At 41.3% G+C, this 26628-nt stretch overlaps 1 protein-coding gene across 1 annotated transcript in view; it reads left to right on the forward strand.

Annotated features, from left to right (window-relative positions):
• The first annotated feature begins 501 nt into the window (after window positions 1-501).
• STPG4 (sperm-tail PG-rich repeat containing 4) overlaps window positions 502-26628 on the forward strand; it is a 36307-nt gene continuing 10180 nt past the window's right edge. Inside the window, exons 1-5 of the mRNA XM_063317957.1 lie at window positions 502-570; window positions 9547-9609; window positions 11368-11625; window positions 14531-14595; window positions 16328-16376. Of these exons, the coding sequence (XP_063174027.1) occupies window positions 502-570; window positions 9547-9609; window positions 11368-11625; window positions 14531-14595; window positions 16328-16376 (504 nt within the window). The remainder of the gene's footprint in view (window positions 571-9546; window positions 9610-11367; window positions 11626-14530; window positions 14596-16327; window positions 16377-26628) is intronic.

Here is a 26628-nt window from a genome sequence, read left to right on the forward strand (position 1 = left end):
TACAGCATAAGCATCCTTGAATCCCCTTCAAATCTAGAAGCTGTACAATCCTAAAACACAGACAGATGATATCTATGTATGTCTCATTGTCTAATATTGGAATCTCTTGGTATAATTAAGCCAAGAATGTGTAAGTTTTCATTTGAAAATATGAATAGGTTTCAGCATTCAAAAATCCACACAAGCAAATTATGTACCCTTGGTACATAGTTGTGTAATGAAAACAAAACTGATCTGGGCTATTCATTGAAGCTGCCCCCCCTGATTGGAAGTTAATGCATGGGTTCACAATTGTGATTGTGATATTGCCTAGCAGCTAGAAGATGAAAGGAGTCAAGGGCACTTGTGTCCCCTTTTCTTTAAAAGGTTGACCACACCCACTTTGGTAATGGATGACAGACATGCCACAGCTCTGGAGCAGAGAGGCATAGCAGTGTTTCTCTTCTGCAAAACAAAAAAATCTGTTTCTGGACCACAATACGTAAAGACCAAGAATTAAAAATGATTGGTGGCCGCCTCTTCAGGCGAAAGGGTGAACAAACGATTACAAGTTCTCAGGAAAAGCTAGGTGTAAGTGATGCATTTTGCTTCCACTAAGACTGTGTTCCATGGGGAATTTCTCAAACCTGGATCAATGTGCACGTGGGACTTCGTTACATGTCTCAGAAAAGTTATGCTACCTATTGCTAAGTACAAAACTGGTATGCCAGAAGACTGGGTGACCATACTTTCTACCCCTATCCTCTGAACTTTTTTAATGGGCAGGACGGTAAATTAAATGTTAGGTTGAAGCTAGTATTTTTATTTTCAAGAATGCCTTTGGAGCCCTGTCAGAACCAGATGATTCTATATAGCCCCACCAGGCCAAAAAGGCTAAGGATTATCTGTTGAAACAGAACTATAAGAACAAGTGGGAACTTAAGCAAAATGCCTAGCCACAGAAAATGCAACCAATTATGAAGCATCAACTCAGAGAATTACTTGCCGAGCTTTCCTTACTACCCTGCTTACCTTTGACCTTTTTCTGAGCATCAATGCATGCTTACATGACATTTTTGTCTTTAAGGGTGTTTTTAAAAGATGTGGGAAATTTGGTGAGCGCTAAAGGTGGCGCACAGTAGACAGCAGTCCCATGATAAAGGGACCTTGGTTCTATTAGAAGAATAAAACTGGTACATTTTCTATGTATCATCTTCCATGTAAATTTACCTTCCTGTCCATTAAAAAAGTTTAATAGCAATAACAAGCTATCCATGTAAATAGGCTATTGTTAATGGAAGGTGGATGCTAATACAAAACCAATAGTGGAAGGGGTAATTAAAATATGGTATGCTACAAAGTTTCTGACCTGAAATACATAAGTGTGCGTAAAACAGATTTGTGAGTCTATGGCCATGTTCTCACAATCCACTTAACTGAATCAGTAGGGGGAGGTACCAAGTGTGGGATCCAAAAATAGGTGAATTGGCCCAATCATTTAACTTCTGCTCCCCCTGGAAATTATATGTAACCCCAACATCTAGTCACACACAGGGTTAAGCTAACTCCATATACTAATGTCTTGGGAACACCTAAACACAGGCAAAAATATGTCTACTCATAGAATCAAGAGGTGGAAAGAACTCAGATCATCTAGTGGAATTCCCTGCTCAGTGCAGGATCTCCTGACAGTTTGGACAGATGGCTATCTAGCAGTTGCTGAACTATGTGTAAAGCAATCTGTTCCATTGATTGACAGCTATTACCATCGGGAAAGTCATCCTAATATCTAACCTGAATCTACTTTCCTGTTGTTTCCGCTCACTGGTTCTGGTCCTGTCTCACTCTGTGGGGTGGCAGAGAACACTGCCTCCTCTGCTCCTTTTGACAGCCCTCTGGATACCTGAAATCTGCTATCATAATCTATTCTCAGTCTTCTCTTCTTCAGGCCGAATATATCTAGGTCCTCTAACTGTTCCTCATAGGACTTGGGTTTCCAGTCCCTTCACTACCTTGGTGGTTCTGAACTTCGTCCACTTCGTGTTTTTTCACTGTTGAGAATTGTAGTGCCAAGAACTGGAAACAGTATTCCAAGCGGTGCCTGGCCAAGGCAGAGCCGAATGGGACAATTACTTATGTCGTGGACTGTTGGCTCACACTGTTGGTCCAATTCAACTTGTTACCTACTACGGTACCGAGATACTTTTCCAAAGTTTTCCTGCCAAACCATATACTCATGCTTTTAATTTTTTCCCCTAGATGTAGAACTTTTTATTTCTCCCTGTTAAACATCATTCTATTCATTTTGGCCCACTACTCAAGTCTATCTAGACCTTTTTGAATTTTCTTTTTCTTCTACAGTGTTAGCCACTCCCTTGCTTTTGTGTCACCTGCCAGTTTGATGATCATCGCCTCAATCTCTTCATCCAGGTCATTAACAGAAATGTTGAACAGCATAAGGCCAAAGACTTTGTCTTGTGATGCTCCATATGATAAAACCTTTGAAGTGATGTGGAGCCATTTATGAGTGGGTGGAGTCATTCAGCCAATACAACGATATCATCTAATCTTTTTTTTTCTGCCTTGGAGTTAATCTGGATTCCTGGATAGTCCATGGGGAGGTCCATGTAGTTTTCTGGCAATGGTTTCAGAAATGTTCCCATTGTCTTCTTCCTAGGGCTGAGGGAGACATGACTAGCCCAAATGCTTTGCTGAGGACAAGGTAGTCTATGTCCATAGCATTTCCCCAGTAACTGTCATGAGTAAGGATGGCGAGCAGGGGGCTCCCACCCAGACTGTCAAGCGCATGCGTAGCACTGAGGAACTGTTCAGCCATTCAAAGAGACACAGATCGGGACCGCCTTAACCTTTGGGGTTTATATGGCTGGGTTTTCCCACGCTTCCTCAGTTTGTTAGGATTCTTGTTAAGTACTACTATTAAATATTAGAGACCAAGTCATTGTCTCAGTGTGTTTCCTGGTGATCAGGACAGTAACTGTCAAAAAAGGTTAGTGTGACTTATTTGAGAAAGGCCCAGTCCGGGATGGGCATCTGTTAGCCCTGCAAGGTAGTCCAGACAAGAAGCACAACTAGGAGTACTAGCTCTATCTTTATTGTAAGGGTTTTTGTTGTTTATTCGTTCAGTCGCTTCTGACTCTTCGTGACTTCATGGACCAGCCCACACCAGAGCTTCCTGTCGGTCGTCAACACCCACAGCTCCCCCAGGGACGAGTCCGTCACCTCTAGAATATCATCCATCCACCTTGCCCTTGGTCGGCCCCTCTTCCTTTTGCCCTCCACTCTCCCTAGCATCAGCATCTTCTCCAGGGTGTCCTGTCTTCTCATTATGTGGCCAAAGTATTTCAGTTTGGCCTTGAATATCATTCCCTCAAGTGAGCAGTCTGGCTTTATTTCCTGGAGGATGGACTGGTTTGATCTTCTTGCAGTCCAAGGCACTCTCAGAATTTTCCTCCAACACCACAGTTCAAAAGCATCTATTTTCCTTCTCTCAGCCTTCCTTATGGTCCAGCTCTCACAGCCATATGTTACTACGGGGAACACCATTGCTTTAACTATGCGGGCCTTTGTTGTCAGTGTGATGTCTCTGCTCTTAACGATTTTATCGAGATTTGTCATTGCTCTTCTCCCAAGGATTAAGTGTCTTCTGATTTCCTGACTGCAGTCAGCATCTGCAGTAATCTTTGCACCTAGAAATACAAAGTCTTTCACTGCGTCTACATTTTCTCCCTCTATTTGCCAGTTATCAATCAAGCTGGTTGCCATAATCTTGGTGTTTTTGAGGTTTAGCTGCAAGCCAGCTTTTGCACTTTCTTCTTTCACCTTCATCATAAGGCTCCTCAGTTCCTCTTTGCTTTCAGCTATCAAAGTGGTATCATCTGCATATCTGAGATTGTTAATGTTTCCTCCAGCGATTTGAACTCCAGCCTTGGATTCCTCAAGCCCAGCTTGTCACATGATGTGTTCTGCATACAAGTTGAATAGGTAGGGTGAGAGTATACCGCCCTGCCGTACTCCTTTCCCAATCTTAAACCGGTCCGTTGTTCCGTGGTCTGTTCTTACTGTTGCTACTTGGTCATTATACAGATTCTTCAGGAGGCAGACAAGATGACTTGGTATCCCCACACCACTAAGAACTTGCCACAATTTGTTATGGTCCACACAGTCAAAGGCTTTAGAATAGTCAATAAAACAGAAATAGATGTTTTTCTGAAACTCCCTGGCTTTTTCCATTATCCAGCGAATACTGGCAGTTTGGTCCCGAGTTCCTCTGCCTTTTCTAAACCCAGCTTGTACATCTGGCAATTCTTGCTCCATGAATTGCTGAAGCCTACCTTGCAGGATCTTGAGCATTACCTTACTGGCATGTGAAATGAGTGCCACTGTTCGATAGTTTGAACATTCTTTAGTGTTTCCCTTTTTTGGTATGGGGATATAAGTTGATTTTTTCCAATCTGATGGCCATTCCTGTGTTTTCCAAATTTGCTGGCATATAGCATGCATTACCTTGACAGCATCATCTTGCAAGATTTTGAACAGTTCAGCTGGGATGCCGTCATCTCCTGCTGCCTTGTTATTAGCAATGCTTCTTAAGGCCCATTCAACCTCACTCTTCAGGATGTCTGGCTCTACCTCACTGACCACACCGTCAAAGCTATCCCCGATATTGTTATCCTTCCTATACAGGTCTTCTGTATATTCTTGCCACCTTTTCTGGATCTCTTCTTCTTCTGTTAGGTCCTTGCCATCTTTGTTTTTGATCATACCCATTTTTGCCTGGAATTTACCTCCAATGTTTCTAATTTTCTGGAAGAGGTCTCTTGTCCTTCCTATTCTATTGTCTTCTTGCACTTCCACGCATTGCTTGTTTAAAAATAATTCCTTATCTCTTCTGGCTACCCTCTGGAATTTTGCATTTAATTGGGCATATCTCCCCCTATCACTGTTGCCTTTTGCTTTCCTTCTTTCTTGGGCTACTTCTAGTGTCTCAGCAGACAGCCATTTTGCCTTCTTGATTTTCTCTTTCTTTGGGATGTATTTTGTTGCTGCCTCTTGAACAATGTTGCGGACTTCTGTCCATAGTTCTTCTGGGACCCTATCTACTAAGTCCAGTCCCTTAAATCGATTCTTCACCTCCACTGCATATTCCTTAGGAATATTAGTGAGCTCATATCTAGCTGATCTGTGGGTCTTCCCTAATCTCTTTAGTCTGATCCTAAATTGAGCACGAAGAAGTTCGTGATCGGAACTACAGTCAGCTCCAGGTCTTGTTTTTACCGACTGTATAGATGTCCGCCACCTTTGGCTGCAAAGGATGTAATCAATCTGATTTCGGTGTTGTCCATCTGGTGAAGTCCATGTATAAAGCCGTCTCTTAGGTTGTTGGAAGAGAGTGTTTGTTATGCAGAGTGAGTTGTCTTGGCAAAATTCTATCAGCCTATGTCTTGCTTTGTTTCATTCTCCCAGGCCATGCTTACCTGTAATTCCAGGTGTCATTTGACCGCCCACCTTAGCGTTCCAGTCTCCCGTGATGAAAATAACATCTCTTTTAGGCGTGTTGTCCAGTAGGTGCTGCAGATCCTCATAGAACTGCTCTACTTCAGCTTCTTCAGCATCTGTGGTTGGGGCATATATTTGGATCACTGTGATCTTAGATGGCTTGCCCTGAATTCGAATTGAGATCATTCTATCATTTTTTGAATTGTATCCAAGCACTGCTTTAGCCACTTTACTATTAATTATGAAGGCTACTCCATTTCTTCTGTGGTCCTCTTGTCCACAGTAGTAGATTTGGTGGTCGTTTGATGTGAAGTGGCCCATTCCAGTCCATTTCAGTTCACTGATGCCCAAAATATCTATCTTTAATCTTGACATCTCACCAATAACCACATCCAATTTGCCCTGGCTCATAGATCTTGCATTCCAGGTTCCAATGGTGTGTTGATCCTTAGAACATCGGATTCACCGTTCACCGCCAGCACCGTCAGCCGCTAGCCGTCCTTTCGGCTTTGAGCTAGCTGCGTCATCACATCTGGGGCTAGTTGAACTCATCCTCTGTTCCTCCCCAGTAGCATTTTGACCATCTTCTGACCTGGGGGTCTCATCTTCCGCTGGTATACCGACATATCTCTGGTTGTACTGATCCATTTAGTTTTCACGGCAAGAATACTGGGGTGGGTTGCCATTACCTTCCCCAGGGATCGCATTTAGTCTGACCTCTCTGTCATGACCTTCCCATCTTGGGTGGCCCTTCACAGTTTAGCTCATGGCATCACTGAGGTGCTCAAGCTCCAGCACCACGACAAGGTAACGATCCTTTGCTGAAGATTGTAAGGTTACATTAACAGAATCTTGAAAGACTGAAAATATTTCTTCTCTTCTTTCCTTTTATTCTCCAGAAAACTAGGGAGGGTCCCTTCTGAAATGTTTCCCATGCCAGCCCCCCTTCTGTGGATATCTTTTACATGCTGTTTGTCCCATCTGTGGTTCTCCCTCCTGTCTCCCAAGGTCATTCCCACATACCATTACAACATATGCAGGGAGGGGCAGGGGGAATGATGCCATGTGTGATTACATAATCACTGAAATGCTGGGATTTATAGACATGTGTCAAAAGTTTGGACACAAGCATGTAATTGGGGCATTTGCATTATTATGCAATGGTATGTTAAGTCTCAACTCATTCTGCGCTTTAGCTTCTGCCAACTTCTTGATTCCTTCTTTGGTTATACATCCCTGCTGTTTTATTTTTTAATTTATATGTAATCCTTGCTTAACCACAATTGGGACTGTAATTTTGGTTGCTAAGTGAAGCAGTCATTAATTGAATCTAACCCAATTTTATGACCTTTTTGCGGTGGTCGTTAAGTAAATCACTGCAGGTGTTAAGTGAACCATGTGATCGTTAAGTGAATCACGTGGTTCCTCATTGATTTTGCTTGCTAAAAGCTGGCCATGAAGGTCGAAAATAGTGATCATGTGACCATGGGACACTGTGACAGTCATAAATGCGAACTGGTTGCCAAGTGACCAAATTGTGACCACGTAACCATGGGGACACTGCAAAAGTTGTAAGTGTGAGAATTGGTCATAAGTTGATTTTTTCAGCACTGTTGTAAGTCTGAACCATCACTAAATGAATGGTTGTTAAGCGAGAACTACCTGTATGTCCCTTTTTCTTTTCAGCATTTTGGAAGGCTCTGTGTTTATCCACATTGCTGTCTTTAGATCTCTCCCATTTTTCTCTCTGTTGTTTGTGATTACACCTTCAATAGCCTGTTTTGCAGAATTTCCCATCCTTCCCTGACAGTTTTCTCTTTCAGAATGTCAATCTTCTATCTGAGTTCACCAAAATCCACTTTTCTGAAATCTAGTATGCAAGTTTGATTCTCCTCAGCTAGTCCTCGCTTAATGACTTCAATTGGATCAGAATTTCAGTCGCTAAGCGATGCAGTCATTAAGCGAGGCATTATGTGACCAGACCCGATTTTATGACCATTTTACCACATCCGTTAAGTGAATCACCATGGTCGTTAAATGAACAGCAGTGGTCATTAAATGAATCGAGGTGGTTGTTAAATGAATCAATGGTTCCCTATTGATTTGGCTTGTTGGAAGCCAGCTGGGAAGGTCACAAATAGTGATCACATGACCGTAGAATGCAGCAACCAGTTGTAAATGTGAGCTGGTTGCCAAGAGCCCAAACTGCGATCACGTGACCGTGGGGGTGATGCAACAGTTGTAACTTCAAGGATGGGTTGTAAGCAACTATTTCAGCCCCGTTGTACCTCCAAACTGTCATTAAACGAATGGTTGTTAGGCAAGGACTACCTGTATTCTCCCTACCCTTGACAGCACAAACTCAAGGATAACAAGGACACTTTCTCTCATTTCTGGTCACCTTTACTTCTTCAACCAATTCCTTCCTGTTGGTAAGGTGTAGGTATGGAATAGGAGACGCCTCTTGGTCCTTCTTCGAGCTTCTAATAAATGACATTGCCAAGAGGGGATAACATTTGCAGGACCTCTGACTCTTGGCAGAGTTAGATATCCAGCAGATATCAGCTATAATCTCCCATTGTCATTACTGTATGTCTTAAAAAAAGTTGGATCATCAGACCCAATAGGCTCTCACCCAAAGCTTTGTCTATGTAGTTTGTAACACTTTCCTCCATGGGAAAAAAGCTGGAGAAAATAGTGCCTGAGAAAGCAAGTTCCCACATTGTCAAAATCATTGCCAGTCCTGGCAGCACAGCACATCCCTCTAAAACACTCATTTGCTGCAGTCCCCAAAGCCAGAGGTAGTGAGCTTTGTAAACACTCTGACATCCACAAGGGGCAGCAAAGAGATATAGAAAAAACTCTTGGCTGCCTTTTAGTGGGCATCTGCATTTTTGCAGCCCTAGCCCAAGCATCACTCATTGTTCCACTTCTGGCAAATACAGACCTGTTTTGAAGAAAGGCCGTGGGGCCTCTGCCTTTCCCAATGGTGATTCTGATCTCCTTAGGCTGTCTACAAGCTGCCAGAAGCCCTGCTGAGCAGATCTGAATGGGCTACTCTCTGACTGGATTAAGCATGCTGTGTCCTCAGTGCCTATTTACCTACATACCTTAGTATCATTTCTGAAAACAGGACTTGCAAGCCAACTGACTTGCTATAAGAACAGAAAAGAGTTCCTTTGGGCTAAACAGAATAGGGTTTAACATGCTCAATTTGTCTCATTTTAGAAGGTCACTGGGGGAGGGATAGTTTGCCTGTCCTAATGAACGGACATAATTTTTGTCCAACTGTTGCTTCTGATTGACATCTTTCATAGGTTTATGGGGGAAAAAAAGCTAAACCGTGCACAAACTCCTTTTAAGATGCTTACAAACAGGATATATTTATCAATTTGAAAGCAGAACCCAATTTCTAAAAGCTTTATCAGTTTTTTATCTGAAGCTACTCTTTGTTCCCAGATGTTCGTATCTCCTTCTGAATAAGAATGCTCAAATCCTTAGCACACGGATTGTGATGTCATAAAGAACAATTGCTGATTTGATGCAATAATCAACTAAAAAACTCTGAGGGAGAACATGGCTGGCAGCGTCCCAGGCAGTAGATCAAGCAGACATTCTGCAGTAAATGCTCTACAGCTATCTTATCTCAGTTGTAGCTCTCTATTACATTTTCTTTTGTAATATTAAACATTTTAAATGTATGGTAAAGCTAAACATTTCCTCAAGTTGGACTTCTGGTGACTTCCTGGAGGCAATCTTGTAGTTTTCTTAGCAGCAATAGGGAAGTGTTCTGCCAGTTTCCTCTTGCAGGCTGTTTTTCAAGTGCTCAATCTAGCTCTACAGCCCTTGATTTCCTGGTTGATTCCCATTCAAGTTCTAATTAGATTGTCACCTTGCTTAGCTTTTTCAGAGATCAGCCATGTTTGGCTAGGTGCTAAACCTAAGCTAGTCTAAGTATGAAAACATTTTATTTTTATTTTTTTCTGCAGAAATACTAAGTTGCTTACTTTCACTTGAAGTCATTCTTTGACAATCCTGTTTTTTTTCTAGGTATCAGAAAATGAAAAAATATCAGACCAAAGAAGAGATACATGGTGGAAAGAAGCATTAAGGGTATGTATAATATTTATTTATTCTTAGTGTTGTGTTCTCAAATTACAAACATAATTTTTTATTTATTTATTTTATTTGATTTGATTTGATTTGATTTGTAGAGTCACTAAAATGTTGCATGTTATAGTACTGTATTCCAATCTGGGAAGTAGTGCAATTAAGACAAGTGAATTTATTTAATAGTTTTGCAGTCTCATCCTTGAATAAAGTAGAATTTGGGGATATCATGTGATATCTTTAGAACAGCCTTCTCCAACCTGATGTCCTTCACTTCCCAAAACTGGCCACATTAGCCTGGAATTCTAATAATTGTAACCTAACGTGTCTGGAAGACACGAGATTAAGGAAAGCCAATTGAGAATTATTCTTAGACTATTGAAAATGCTATTGCACCCACAAATGCTATTGCAGTCACATTCCCAGAGGTATTTAGTTCTGTGAGCGCAGAATGTTGGGCGAATTAGTCCTTGAGGTGGTCTAGCATGGCTCTTCTTATATTCTATGTACTCCTATGAATTGTTGAAAATAAAGGACTTGCCTCTCACCACCCCACTCCCCGCAGAACACATTTCAATGAGATGTCTATATTGCCTATACTAGGGACTGGGCTGTTCACAGCCTGTGGCCCGGCGTCAGCAAAGAATTAATGTGAGAATAAACTTTTTGCTAAATGTTTTAAGTTAAAGAAATCTTGAATCCGCTAAATACAGTAAATTTAAATATATTCCTAAATATAGAAGCAATCAATTTACTAAGCCATCCCTTTCAGAATGCAGAACATGGCGATAGAGAATAAATGAAGCTGGGATATAGTTAGCAGTGAAGTCCATTTTGCACAAGCAGTGGGACTGGCAGGACAGAACAGGACTTCGGGACAGACATCCAGGGCGTCAGACAACCAACTGGCCAAAGAGGCTGGGTTATGATAATTTGAAGAAAATTATATAGATATAGATATGAAGAAGAATGCTTCTCTCCTCCAATAAGAATACTGCATTCTGAAGTTAGTTTACTAAACTAGCCTGGGGAAGCATTCTCTTATGTATGAAAACAAACTCTATAAAACTATTTAAAAATAGATTTTTTTTTCTGTTTTTTTTAAATGGACAGAATTGGAAAACTATGCAGGACATACAAAGACATGAAAAACTGATATAAATCAGCAATAGATTTTTCTATCACTGTATTAAACTGTAAAACTGAAAAGATTAAAGCAGCAAGCCCCCTCCCTTTCTGAAAATAACTGAAAAAAACAATTTTCCTTGTCATCTAAGCCATATACATGAATTGAGCCACAGATATTGTAGGCTGCCTGAATACTTGACAGTAACATTTAGGTACTGAATTTCTCTGTGTTAAGTCCTTGAATTATTAAAGGAAATGCAATAAAATAAGAAGTGCTGGGCTATCTAAGTGAATTATTAGCCCATAAGTGAAATGTGTCCCCAACTAAACTGTCCTTTGGAAAAGTTGGACCCTATTTGCTATTATTTCCTGCAAGAGGACCATTAGCCGCACTCTAGGTGATGTGAATTTCCCTGGGGCACCAAGATTGGTCGGTCTAGCGCAGTGTTTCTCGACCTCAGCAAGTTGAGCTGAGGAATTCTGGGAGTTGAAGTCCACACATCTTAAACTTGCTGACGTTGAGAAACACTGGTCTAGCATACATAATGATCTGTTTGAAGAGACTGCTGAAATCCACATTTATATCTTCAGATATGCAAAACATATTATACATGCTTTGTTTCTTTCTACTAGCCAACCCCAATCCCAGGGTTTTACCCCATTCGAAATTTTCTTGAAGATGCTCAGTTGAACCCAGTGAAACCAACCTATAATTTTAAGAGTGAGGGGAGAAAGAGAGCATCCATCTATGAGCAATTGCCTGATTTGACCTTGCCACATAATTTCATGTACAACCCTCCTTCATTTGTGGAACTGGCAGAGAAAAGACCTGCTACTTATTCCTTTAAGAGTACTTCAAGGCAAAGCAACTATTCAGTCTACAGAGATAAGGTAAAAGAAAGCCAGGAATGGGGATCTATAACAATTAATAATTTTTATTTTAAGGAAAAATGTACATAGGCAAAATACCGTTCTGGATGTCTCAGAGTCTATCAGTAATATCCTCCTGATTCTGTCTCATACCCCAATGGCAAATCATTCTGAGAGGGTTGAATGGTGACCAAATGATGGGAAAGGAGTGGGGGATGGAAAACCAGAGAGAGTTAGAGATGGAATGGAGAATCTTGAAAAGGTCGTAGCCAGCACAACAACAACATCATCATCATCATCATCATCAAAAATTAAACTTGTATGCTGCCTGGCTCTTCAACAGCTCTGGGCAGCTCACAACAATCAACAAAGGAATTATAATAAAATCAATAAAAGATAAAAGATAAAGATAAAAGATGGCAAGGGCGATGAAGCGAGGGGTCTCACCCTCCCTTGCCAAAGTCCTGGTTGAACAGCTAGGTCTTCATGGCTCTTCTGAACAACAGCAGATTGGGGGACATCCAGATCTTGAGGGCGGGACCTAGTTCCAGAGGTGCTGCCACCAAGAAGGTGCTTCAGGGGTCCCAATAGATGACATGTTTAATTGAAGGAACCCAGACCATGCCAACCTTGCAGGATTGAATTGGCAGATGCTATGGGAGACAGACCCTATGCCATGTAGGGCTTTGCAGCTAAAGAGCAGCACCTGGAATCATACCCAGAAGCAAGCTGGCAACCAATGCAATTTAGAAGATACTAGACAACCCTGTGAATTGGGTCATCCATTAGGTCATCCTTTCAGAGAAAGGTAGTGCAGTTTGATGCGAAGAGGAACTGAGGAGCCTTATGATGAAGGTGAAAAAAGAAAGTGCAAAAGCTGGCTTGCAACTAAACCTCAAAAAAACCAAGATTATGGCAACCAGCTTGATTGATAACTGGCAAATAGAGGGAGAAAATGTAGAAGCAGTGAAAGACTTTGTATTTCTAGGTGCGAAGATTACTGCAGATGCTGACTGCAGTCAGGAAATAAGAAGACGCTTAATCCTTGGGAGAAGAGCAATGACAAATCTCGATAAAATAGTTAAGAGCAGAGACATCACACTGACAACAAAGGTCCGCATTGTTAAAGCAATGGTGTTCCCCGTAGTAACATATGGCTGTGAGAGCTGGACCATAAGGAAGGCTGAGAGAAGGAAGATCGATACTTTTGAACTGTGGTGTTGGAGGAAAATTCTGAGAGTGCCTTGGACTGCAAGAAGATCAAACCAGTCCATCCTCCAGGAAATAAAGCCAGACTGCTCACTTGAGGGAATGATATTCAAGGCAAAACTGAAGTACTTTGGCCACACAATGAGAAGACAGGACACCCTGGAGAAGATGCTGATGCTAGGAAGAGTGGAGGGCAAAAGGAAGAGGGGCCGACCAAGGGCAAGGTGGATGGATGATATTCTAGAGGTGACAGACTCGTCCCTGGGGGAGCTGGGGGTGTTGACGACCGACAGGAAGCTCTGACGTGGGCTGGTCCATGAAGTCACGAAGAGTCGGAAGCGACTGAATAAACAACAACAGACAACCCTGTGAATTGGATCATCCATTAGGTCATCCTTTCAGAGAAAGGTCGTGCAGTTTGATGTGAATAGAATGAACATTACATTTTAGGCTGACCATATTTTTTTTACCTTAATGCTGGACGGTCCCATGATCATCTAAGAAGAGTATGTATCACAAATAGAAAAATAATTGTAGTGGCAAAGGAACTTCAATAATAAGTCAACATTTACTTACCTAAACAGATAAACAGAATGACCACAGGCGGGCAAAGAAGCAGTGGGAGCAGGGGCAATTTTTGATTTCCTGCCGGCTTCCCCATTGGCTTTGCTTGTGGGAAGCTGGCAGGGAGTGTTGGAAATCACGATCATGTGCCTGCAGGGACGCTGCAACAGCCACAACTTTGTGAATAAAACTGGTCTGAACATTGTGGAAATTTCAATACCACTGGAGTAACGGGTCCTGAATTTTTAATGCATTTTTTAGGTTAGCAGATTTTAGTAACTTCATTCAAAAACTGTTGCTGTATAATGCACCATTTGAGCTCACTTGAGGGTACAAACAGACAAACCTTTGGAATAACTTGAGGCTGGCCCCCACTCTCCTGGCCTTTAGAAAGGGAGTTAAGACCTGCCTTTGCCACCTCGCTTGGGGTGAGAGGGAGGACAGTAGATCATGGAGGTGGCTGGTGCCATGATGTGGCCCCCATACATTCCATCATGACCATCTTGGATTTTACATTTTACATTTTACATATATTATATTGTATAATGAATTTTTATTCTTTTATTTATTGTAAGCCACCCAGAATCGTCATTGAATGAGATTGGGCGGTGGATAAATTTAATAAATAAATAAATAAATAAACAAACAAACACAATCAGAGTTTTAGCAGTATATAGATATAATAAGATTCCACACAGCAAGCTTATTAATTCCTAGTTAACTTTTGAACAACCAAAGTAATGAAAACGGCATCTTAAGTTTCAAGGCACTGAGAACCAAAATGTAAAATGTCCAGATGGCAGACTGAACTGTAGCATTTCCGACTGCATATGGTGAATACAACTTTACCCTACTTCTCCAAGGAAAAGCTGTCTGCAAATAGAAAATTAGGATCTTAGGGGGAAAAAAATCTGGCCTTAGACTGCCTTATCACTTTCCTATTTGCAGAGAGTGTTTAAAGATAAGGGAAAAAGTAATTCCACATCTGCAACCAAGTACAGCAGTCCACTGCTTTCTCTAACAGATGGGCCAAGCAAGGAAGAACAATGCAGACGTGATCTCTTGGAAAAATTAATCAGCTGAGCAATACATTAAACTACAAAACAAAACCTGACTTCTTATATTTGCATATTGTGCTTTTGATTCCCCACAGCATATAAACACTGATCCTGGACGGTATGATCTTTTCCCTTCTCCAGTTCCCACTTTTCCATCTAAGTAAGTATACTTTCTAGTTTTCTTTTTAAACAGATGGTTTTGGCATGTAAAGCCTTAATATTTCTTCGTTTTGGCTGCATTTCCAAGCAGCAGCATATCCCGTGTGTGCGTGTGCGTGTGTGTGTGTGTGTGTGTGTGTGTGCCAGAGCACTGAGGCCAGGGGCCAAAATAGATTCTTACTGATTTCCACAAAAGATTATTCTTTTTCAAGATCCTGTCGTGCTAGAGAGATGCCTTTCATTTTCTCTGAGGGCGATGCAAAAGGTCAGCGTGAGACAGAAGTGTTAAAAGAAGTGGCAAAAAGAAAGAGAAGTGGTCAGAGCACTTGTTCATCTGGCTAGGAAGATCTGTTACAGGGGGAAGGCATTGTGCTGCCTTCCAGCTTCTGGGGACTGTAACTCTCATAAGCCTGACAGAAGGATTAGTGGCTGAAAATAATGGAAAGGGTCATCCAAACATCTGACAAGCAGCTGGTTCTTTATCCTTGTCTTACTCTGCTCACCTTACTGTGATGAGTTGGAAGAATAAACCGCATCACCATATAAATAGCTGGGAAAAATACAGATTTTCAAAGGCATGTTTGGGTTACAGGTGGATTGTAGACTCACCACAAGGAGGAAGGGTTACTCCTTGAATGCTCTGGGGAGTTACAGTTACATTTCTCCAGCAATGCTGTGCCTTGGACCTCCAACTACTTAAATTATTATTTAAGTAATAATTAAATAATTAACTACTTAATTAACAAATTATTATTTAAGTAAGCATATTATTAAAGCCAGGCTCTTTTGTGGATGAAAGATCAAGGAATGGGATTTATTAAGTGTTTGTGCATACATGACTAGGTGCCTGCACAGCAGACCTTTCACATTTTTTGCAGTTATAATTTTATGAAGTTATATCTATGTAGCTTATAACAATCAGTTAAACGTAATTTCTCTGACTGTAGGCCTGGAACTTCCTTTGAGTCTCAGCATTACTCTAGGAAGGCCTTAGTCATCACTTCCCTTCACTTGACTTCAGTTGGATGATGAGAAAAATGTTACATGTCAATAGCCTGGACATATGCTAGAGTTAAAAAGAGGTTAAATGCTAATATTAAAGTAATTTTGGACTCACTGATTTACAACACTTTCAAGCAATCCCTGGCAGCAGATTCCCCAAGTTAAAGCCAATGCAATAAAAGCTGGTTATTAAAACAGTAGGATACAATACTGCTATTAAAACAACTAGCAATAAAAAAAATCAGAAGAAATGAAAATCAATTCAGTTTTAAAACTATTAAGACCTCCTAAACTAAGTGTATTCATAATAGACACCTGCATAGAAAGATGGACATAATTCATATCTGACCTCATTACCCACCAAGCTTAGCCAAAGAGGATGTTCTGAACTTGGGTCTTCTTAAGTTGGTCCAAGATGCAAACCTCTACGAGACAGCAACTCTCAGCTTTAGCCATTTGGGAGATGGCCATAAAGAGGGCAAACCAGACCTTCCTGAAAGGGGTTTTGAAGAAGACTGAGTTGGGAGTGAGGCTGGTGAAGGCCATTCAAGGGCTCTTTTGACTGTACCCAGAGGCACAGGAGCCTATATTCTGTACATTGACAAAGAAGAAGCCTTACACCCATTGACAGGCAGATAAAATTAAACCCCCCAATTTTTTTCCTGAACTACTGTTGTTTCAAAAGAACTTAAATGCTGAAATTTCATTTTTTCTCCTTTCTCTAAATGTAGGAGTTATATGTTTCGATCTGCAGTTCAAAGACTTCCCATTTTCTCCCCGGTAAGATCTACTAATTAATGACTGTAAAATATTGGGGTTTCAAGCAAAGAGAAAAAAAAATCCACTCTTAAACATTTCTTTCCTGCAAAAGGAACCTTTGATGTTTTGGCTTCCCAACTCTGAAACTTCAACATTTAGTCTTTCTGGGAATAGTTAGACTTCTCAGGACTAGCCCTGTAATGAGGCAGTGCGACAGCTGTCAGCTTTGCACCCACCATTTAGGTGTACATGCTAGGTAAATAACTCAGTGGCTTTGGTGGGTATCCTTGGGGAGGCACTTAGAGGTACCCTTCCCCTGTGGGCTTGGAGTATACGATTAGACTCCCTGGAGGCAGTCACTAAGTACCAGCAAATATACGGCAGTCACCATATTTCAGCTAGTTTCCCATCAGAACTATGAAATTCAGAAGAAGGGATGATGGTGTAGTTGGTTGATTCAAGGGGTCTGTGAAATTGACTAGCAAGTAAGCAATTAGCTTGGGGAGGATGTGAGGGAGGAGATGCCATCACTGATGTTCTCCTTCAAAGGATTGGTAGTCAAGAAAAACCTGATTTCTTTTTTCTTTTTAAAAAAAAGCCACATATCAGATCCATGGGAACCACAGAACGATGATGAGAACCTGTGCATGTTCAAGCAGGATTTTTAGTTCAACTAATATAACAGTTGCTGGAAGCTGCAGTTTTATAAGTACTGGTTGCTGAAAAAAAATAAAAATAAACCTCCTTTCCAGCATATCCTACCTCTCCTGCAGTTATAGGTGTAGTTATAGGTGTATAGCTTATGTTCCCTTTATATACAGAGCAGCTATTACACTGTACTGTATGTCAGAGCACAGAAATTTAGAAATGGCATCAGAAGACTGACGTAACACTCAGAGTCAGCTGGAAGTGGCAAAGGATGCTTAAATAACAAAAAGGTTTCTGCAGATCTGTTGAAACTAAAAAGAAAAGCATCAGTATACCAGCTGTCCAAGGAAGGCAGCAAATGCTAACCAGTAACTACAACTTGGTGGGACTCTTCAACTCCTTTTTTGGCTCTGCCTTTTCTGACAAGAGCCTCTGTGTTCCAACCGGTAATAGCCAAGAGCGGGATGAAGAGAAAGGAATGCTGTTGAGAGAAATGGGGCATGACAATACCTGTTTCTTTCAAATGAGTTTCAACCTCCAAGGTCAGATGATAAGATTCCAGGGTATGCAAGGAATTTGCGGGTGGTCTGACCAAATCTTTCTTTACTATCTTTGAGGAATTCTAGGGAATGGATGAAATGTCACATGCCCAAAGATGGGGAAAATGTTCCTACCTTCCAAAAAGGGGAAAAAATGAGCATCCAAGGAATTACAAACCAGTCACTTGGTATCTGAGAAGATTCTAGAGCAGTGTTTCTCAACCTCAGCAACTTTGCTGGTTGGGGAATTCTGGGAGTTGAAGTCCAGACATCTTAAAGTTGCTGAGGTTGAGAAACACTGGTCTAGAGCATTTCATAACATTTTTTCTATTTTTCCTTATCCTCAGCTGTTTCTTTTAAAGGAACAGAGCAAATTCATTCCATAAGATTGACTGCATTAAAAAAAATGCTTGCTGTACAGTATGCACAATGTATCTAGCTGGTCATTGGATTTATGTCTTAAACCAGAGAACTAGGAACCTCATTTCAAAGCATGGCTTGTTTTAACTTTCCTGAGATAATAGTGTGAAAAACCACAATTCTTTACTCTATAATAAAGAAAAATGACGGTTGCAACAACTGTTTTCAATAGCTACTAATGGATTATTTACAGGGGTGTTGGGGGACTGTCAGAAAAGTCAAGATGATGGCCAAGAGCATGTAATCAAAATCCTGCCCCTTTGCCCTTGTAAGTATCATGCATACAAGGGCAAGGCTCTGACCGTGCTCTTGTGGCTGCCATCTCGACTTTTTTTACCCCCATCCTGTAGACCCCCCATTTAGTTGCAGTGCCCATTGATGGGTGGTATTATGAAAATGTAAATAAAAGCCAGAAACCTATTTGCTTTTCTAAGAAAAGAAGTTCTTTTTCTTGAAATAAATGTCAGGAAAATGCAGATCTCGCTTTAAGAACCCACTTTTTCTTTTAAAATTTTTTTTTGTTTATTATTAATTGTTCAAGATATAATTAAGACATATAATGCAGAATATAAGACCGACAGAATACAAGTCTAAAAGAGAAACAGGAAAGGCTAAAACGGTGCATGAATAAACAAAAAAGCATATCAAACCAGTGGCTTCTGACCTTTTCCAGCACAGGTATAAAAGTACATAAAAGTTAATCTCTTACTAGTAATTAAACATTTAGTAACACTGTATCTCTAAACTCAAACCATTCAGTCATCAAAACCTAAAATCAAGACTTCATTCTTTTGCGTTACAAGCAAATAGTCTAAGAGTCGCTTCCAGTTGGAAACAAATCTAGTGTTTTCTCTTATCAATGCTGTCAGCTTAGCCATTTGCGCCAATTCCATCAACTTAATCATCCAGTCCTCCATTGAGGGAATTTGTACAACCTTCCATCTTTGAGCATATAAGAGTCTTGCTGCTGTTATCATATATAAGAACAGAGTTCCATGTTGCTTTTCAAGCTGTTGGTCCATCAAACCCAAGAGAAACACCTCCGAAGAACCCACTTTTCCCCAAGAAGTAGTACACTGGGGCATTGACATGCATGACAGTGCCTGCTTCAGACAGATGCCTCTTTCTCCTCTTGCCCCGCCCTCCTCCCTTCCTCCGTCTTTTCTTTTTGGCCAGTCCAGTCACAAAAGTCTTCTGCTGCTGCCTTCCAGCAATTCTCTCCCATTCAGGGACTTGTCTGGAGAACACCCACCAAACATGAAAGGAAACTACCATACACCCTTTTACACAAACAAAGTGAAGAAGTATGACATTGATAGAAAGAATGGAAATTGACTAAAAGGGTTATAAAATGAGTGAATATGATATGGTGGCCATGTTGGCATGACAGGGCCAACCCAGTCACCCCTCTGCTGGTTGACTGATTTATCCGCATGCCAGTAGCATGCCATCCAGTTCAATCAGTCTCAACCATTTTTCCAACCACAGGGTGGCAGGTCAGAAAAGTCAGGATGATGGCCACAACCATGAAATTGATGCCCTGCCCTTTTTTTACCTGAATCAAAAAACCAAGATGGTGGCCACCACTGTGCATTGTAATGCACATAAAAAATGGTGGGGCTTTGATTGCACCATGGTGGCTGTTATCTTGACTTTTTTGACCCCACCCTGTGGATACCCATCCTTCCCAGCCATCACAGAGGAAGCTGGAAGGCTGTTGCTTTCTGCTTCTCCTTTTTCACTTCAAGGAAATAAATTAAGGGAAAATCAGAAGTAGCTCAATTGGAGATGCTGTTGTCATGGTCAGCCAAGGGAGCCCAATTCCTCTCCCACCACTTTTGGTTCATTTTCCACCTGTATGGCTGGAGAAAGGTAGAAAATACAAAATGAGAAAACTCTGTTTTCATCTCAGAACTAGAAAAGGATAGTTAATTTGCCAATAAATAGTTGTATGACATGCTTGACCTTGAGAGATTAATTTAGCCCCAAAGAATCCCAAGACAGTCTGGGGTGAAAAATAACCCTCTTGAGTTACTGGCAGATAATTGATTGTGTAGGGTGTTCACATGGCAAAACTAATCCTGCAGTGATGCATGTCAGGACAACGTACTGTTATATTAACTGGGGGCGGGTTAGGGAGAGAAACATTTTTATTTCAGAGGGTTATCAGTCACCAAGAATAATGATTGAAATAGGGGAGAAAATAAGTAAACATAGAGGTAAATGGGTTTTTGGAACCAGTCACACTGCTTATAACTTGCAGATTGACCTTACCTCTGTGATTTGCTAGGTCTTAACACAGATGTGTTTTAAGTGTCTTTCAAAAATGGTGTTTTTGCACATTTACATTCGCCTTCTTTATCTTTTAGTTCCTCCTAATACCTGCCTTTTAATGGATTTCTTGCTCTGTTTGTATTCTGTTGTTTATCTTGTTGTCTACTGTTTTTTCTCTTATATTTCTGTAATGAATGTAAGCCACTTAGGAATTTTTAATATACAGAGCAATATATAAATAAATGTAAGAAATAAATACCTTGACTTGGTTTATTCTCTGGGGCCCCTGTAACTTTCTGTGTTTTGCCTATTTGGTTTGGTTTCATTTTTATTATTACTTGTTCAGCAAAGGTCCATGTATGAACTCCTTGAAACCACACATGTTATTTAGTGCTCTGTTATGTGTGGTTCCTGATTCTCAAAAAGACTGCCTGTCTGCCCTTTATAAGCCTGGCCTATTTGAAGACAAGACCCTGTAAGATGACTAGTCTGAAACTTTATGATAGAAAGGAGAGGCAGAAGATGAATGTCATCCCTAAACTTCTGAGTAGGAATGCACACATATAAAGTTAAGATTGAGAAGGACTATAGTTTACTGGGAAGACATTTGTTGTACACAGGAAGTGCCAGTTCCTTGGCATCAACAGAGAGGGCTGGGTTTCTTGTCAGAAGCCTGGAAAAATGTTGCTATTCCAATATATAGCATTGGGCTGGAAGGAACTAATTTCTCTTGGCATAAGACAACTTCCTATGTTGTTAGGCTCTATTCAGTTCATAGAGGAAGCTTAAAGGGCACTAGAATGGTAAAGCTGGAATCCCTGATTCTAGTCCTCCACAAAAGATCCATTTCACTTGTTCCACCAATGATGCTTCAGTAATTCCCTAAAAGAACTGAGCCTTGGTAAATTTACAGAAAAAATCTCATAGGCCAAGTAGGCAATTTAATGTGGTCTACATACTGTGACTTGGCAACTTGATTGTTCTGACCAATACTAAGGCAACCTCTTTCCATGTTTCTGCAGTTTCCAAAGAGCTCGGAGCAAAAGTTGAATATTACAATGTTTCTCCATATTTAACAGGACAATACTGATAAACAACAAACCGAGTAACTACTTACAGTACATGTGTGATAGGCTGCATCTTGGCAGTGGGCATTCACATCTTATTTTGATGCATGAACCATTTTCATATGTTTGTACATAGGCTGTTGATCTGTACTTTGAAATAGTGAATCATAAGTATTGTTACAAACTATGTACACTGTACATAGATGTGCTGATCTATACTTTTATACATTTATACATTTATACAGCTGCCCATCTTGTACCAAACTGTGGGTGGCTCACAGCCAACAGTTAAAACATCTGTGTACAATAAAAAATTTTAAAACCATAAATATTAAAATCTGGCACCATAGTTAAACTTTCACATGCAGTCCACGACAAAGTCGTTTTGTCAATCTCACCCTATCTCAGTGCTTGGGGGAAAAGCCAGGTCTTAAGTGCTTTTTGGAAGGTTAAAAGTGTGGGGCCTGTCGAACTTCAGGGGAAGGGTGTTCCATAGGGCAGGGGCTGCCATGAAAAAGGCAAACTTCCTAGGTCCCATAAGATGGCAACATTTAAGGGAAGGGACTAGGAGTGTGCCCACCTATCTGATCTGGTAGAATGGGCAGATGTCCTTAGGGAGAGGCAGTTCTTCAGATAACCTGGTCCTGTGCCATATAGGGCTTTAAAGGTAATAACTAGCACCTTGAATTGCACCCAGAAGGAAACTGGGAGTCAGTGCAATTCATACAACAGGGGTGTAATGTGGGTAAACCTAGGGGTACCCATCACTGTGCACATTCTGGACGAGTTGTAACTTCTGGGTGGTCTTCAAGGGCAGCCCCATGTAGAGCATGTTGCAGTAATCCAAACAGGAAGTGACCAAGGCATAAATGATCGTGAGCAAGGCCTCCCAGTCCATGAAGAGGCACAACTGGCACACAGGACAAATCTGTGCAAAGGCCTCCCTAGCCACAGTGCCTCCCACACAGTGTCTCCTGTCAGGCCCAGCCCAAGAATGACAAATAATCAATCCAGTCAAACTCCAGTTCTTTATTTGCTCACACCATATAGACAGAATCTTACCATAACCTGGGGAAGCTCCAGGGCGGGGCTATTTTGAACCTCTCAGTTTTCCCACCATTGCTTCCCAGACTGTGTTTTATCTTGCTCCCCTCCTTGGAATTTGCTCCTTCCTTCCTGGGAACCAGCAGCATTACTGAAATCCACCACATCTCCCTAGCACAGTGCCTCTCACTCCCAACCTCTGAAGCTGGTCCAGAAAGATATCATGGTTGATGGTACTGAAAGCCGCTGAAAGGTCCAGGAGGGCCAGAATGGTTGCACCATCCCCATCCTGAGCTCTCCAAAGGTTATCTACAAGTGCAACCAATGCTGTTTCAGTGCTGTGCCCTGGCCTGAACTCAGGCTGAAAAGGGTCCAGATAATCTACTTCATCCAGGACACTTTGTAGCTGCGCACCAACCACCCTCTCAACAACCTTCCCTAAAAAGGGAAGGTTGGAGACTGGACTGAAGTTGTCTAGCACTGTTGGGCCCAAGGATGGCCTCTTGAGAAGAGGGCACACCACCACCTCCTTCAAGGCAGGCGGTACCACCCCCTCCCACAAAGAGGCATTAACCACTGCTTGGACTCAACCACGTGCCACCTCCCAGGATGCCTTGACCATCCAAGAGGGGCCTGGGTCCAGAACACAGGTGGCCGAGCTCACAGCCACAGGGACCCTCAGGATCAACCGGCCGAAACTCCTCTCAGATAACAGGGCTCAGACATGTCTCTGTCACTTCCAAAGGATCTGCTCAGCCAGAGTCCAACTCCAAGCAAAGTCGAGTGACTTTATCTGACAGATGCTGAGAATATTCCTTACAGCAGCCCTGCAGGGGCTCCCCAGCTCCTTACCCAGGAAGGACCTGGCCAGCTGAAACAGGGTTGCTGGGTGGCTATCTGCAGATGCAGTAAGGACAGAGAAGTAAATATGCTTCACCACCCTTAACACCAGAAGGTAACTCCTAATATAGGCTCTTACCTGTGCTCAGTCAGCCTCGCTCTTTGTCTTCCTTCAGTGGTGCTCTAGGCGTCTTTTGTGTTGCTTCATTTCTCGGAGCTGCTCAGTAAACCATGGCACTCTGTGAGATTCACGTGCACAGAGAGTCTGCATTGGTATGATTAGGTCCATGGCCCTCGTCACCTGCTCATTTATTCAAATTATTCATTTGTAATTAAATCTACATGTGCCCATACAAAGATTTCTAAGTGATAGCACAGTAGCCATTGTTCCACTTGAAAAATAACTGATGGAATATTTTAATTGTTACACTTGCCCAGTAGAATTCTAGCTTCTTAAGTAACAAAATGTAGAAATAAGAACGTTATTTATGCTACAGGCACTATGCTGGGGCTGCAAAACTGTGGACAGCTTCTAGATGGCAGGAAACTTGGTTTTTTGTATCTCTTTGCTGCCATCTAGTGATCCTCTGGAGTTTTACAATCCACTAAACCTAAGTCATATTGAAACCATTAAAACTATAAACTAACAGTGCACCGTCACTACTAGTTTACTAGTCAAATTGGTAGTGTTTATATAAATCCTGGCCAATCCAAAAGTTTAATTCTGCAAGGTAATAGTAAGAACCTACTGTGCATATTAGAAGAAGTTATAAAGCCAGAGCATTGAACTTCCCTGGTAACTCACTAGTCTTATTGCACTTTCAGCCGGAGCTCTTGACATCTGTGTAAGATCATCCCCGTCTATGTGCTGGGTGGCCCGTGTTTCCATGGGCCAAATGCTTGTTGCCATACTACAAATATACATATTGCCAATTGAAGTAGCAAAGGCTCTTGAGCAAGAGAATCCATGTAGGCAGAACCAGCCTTTATAAGAGCCTGAACATTTTCATTATAAGGTATCCAGGGTCATGCCTTTCATACTTGACAGATATGTTGATTGCAGTTGTCCAAATATGGATAGGAAGAACAAGTAGGCTGACGTTATTGATGCATCTGTTCTCTAGTTAATAATGCCCAAGATCCAGGAGCCAAAGCAATGGGGAAGTGGTGAGAACTTGTCATCAATATTAAGTGAGTGTATCAGATGGAGAGCCTATGAGTCACCCCACCATAATCTTGATAAATGACTCGATCCTGAAGGCACAGATAGGGAGCATAGACCATGTGAATCCTTTCAAAAGACCCATCAGTCATATCCCTGAAAAGCTGTCATATTAGCACAGTCAGAATTACCTGGAAGACCGTGAACTATATAGCTATTGGGGCTAAATGAACCTGCCAAGCCTTCCTCCCAGGATATGACAGGAAGAAAAATTTTGCATAACAGCGCTTCACATTTCGTAATCTGATCAAAGCAAGCAAATTAGTCTCAGTTCAGTGTCCAAATTCTGTGTTAAATTTTTTTAGAAAGGGGCAGTTTTCTGTTTATTTCGCATCCTTTTATACCACATTCTAGTATTTAAAAACATCTGAAAGTAGTACATATGCTTAATTTTTTTTAAAAAATATAGCAAATAAAGTATACAGAAAATGAATACATTTGATAGAAAACCCATGTTAGAAAAGGGGAGGTGAAAAGCAAGTATTCACACATAATATAATTCAGGGAAAGTCTAGATGAAGACAGTTCAAGAACACCCTCCTGAATTTCTAGGGGAATTTCCAGAAGCCAAGTGGCAGCTTGTTCTTGGGTAGTCCCAGAATGGCAATCATCTCTGAATCGCAGCATAGCTAGCAAGATCTCTGAACATCCCAGAGAAATAGAAAAGGTGGTCTGCTAGATCCTGAGCTGTCAATAGCCAACTGGCAGCTGGAGTATATTCCAACTCTGGTGAGAAGCATACATGGCTAAGCACTCCATTTAGCATTCTGCATCATCTGCAGCTTCCAGTCCTAATAAGAGGAACCACACACAAGGGTAGCCTCACAAAAAGCACATGACAGTAACCTGAGTTTGGCTGTCCTACCTAGGAATGGGGGCAGCTGTACCCCAACCAAGGCTGATAATAGTGCTTTGATGGTGTATAAATCAGGCAAAAGATATAAAAAAACAACAGAAAAATCAGCATAGACAATGACATGATAGACAAGGTAATAATCAGGAGCAGCAATAATAATGGCAATAGATAGAGTATAACATCATTGTAATAAAGTAGTAATATAATTGAAATTCCAAAGATACTGAAACAAGCAGAAAAAAAAACTTTAATTGATCTGCAATGTGAAGACTTGGGCAATTATTTTTCTGTTACAAGAGTAGAATGTTAACAAATATGTTCTTCATTGCTGGGAAAGAAAAACTTTTGCTTCACCCAGAACAAAATTTCTTTGTGGAATTTGCTGCCTTAAAATGGCATGATGACTGTAGTTCTCTGACTTAGAGAGTAGAATGAAAAAGTTGCTGGTACTGTACCTCAGTCTTTCCAACCACTCTGAATCAAGGTGCCTCTTTGAAACTTCCGGTTCTGTGATGGACAATCTGACCCATCTAAAACTCCTTGGCTTGGCTATATGCTGGGATTGATGGGAACTGTAGTTGAAGGCACCTGTTCTGTACCAAGTTGGCCTTTTTTGCTCCAAAATATTGTGGCACATCTGTAAGGCAACATGATTGGTGGTGGTGGTGGGTTCCTATATGCCTGGGGATGGTCATGATGGAGTAACAGGAGGAAGGCTGGACTAGATTGTCCATTGATTTAACGCACCATTACTATCTTATGATTTAATGGTCAAGTTGTCAAATCAGTGGGAGTGGATTTAGAGGAGAGGTTTATAAAATGACATACTGTAAGTATTGGGTTATGACATCCAGCAAGAATGTTATCCCCGTCATTGTAAGGCAGTCTTCTAATTAAGATTTGTCTTTCTTTTCCCTCTGTTACAAAGCAATTGTTGTATTTCTCCAGTTCATATTTTTCTGTGAAAATGTGTTATCAAGTGAATGCACTGTTCCACAAAGGATGGGGGAAGAAAGAACGCGACAGGGAGTTTCAGAAAAACATCTATTTCTGTTTTATTGACTATTCTAAAGCCTTTGACTGTGTGGACCATAACAAATTGTGGCAAGTTCTTAGCGGTATGGGGATACCTAGTCATCTTGTCTGCCTCCTGAAGAATCTGTATAACGACCAAATAGCAACAGTAAGAACAGACCACGGAACAACAGACTGGTTTAAGATTGGGAAAGGAGTACGGCAGGGCTGTATACTCTCACCCTACCTATTCAACTTGTACGCAGAACACATCATGCGACATGCTGGGCTTGAGGAATCCAAGGCTGGAGTTAAAATCGCTGGAAGAAACATTAACAATCTCAGATAT

Source organism: Candoia aspera, chromosome 1 (assembly GCF_035149785.1).
Source record: "Candoia aspera isolate rCanAsp1 chromosome 1, rCanAsp1.hap2, whole genome shotgun sequence".
Lineage (NCBI taxonomy): Eukaryota > Metazoa > Chordata > Lepidosauria > Squamata > Boidae > Candoia > Candoia aspera.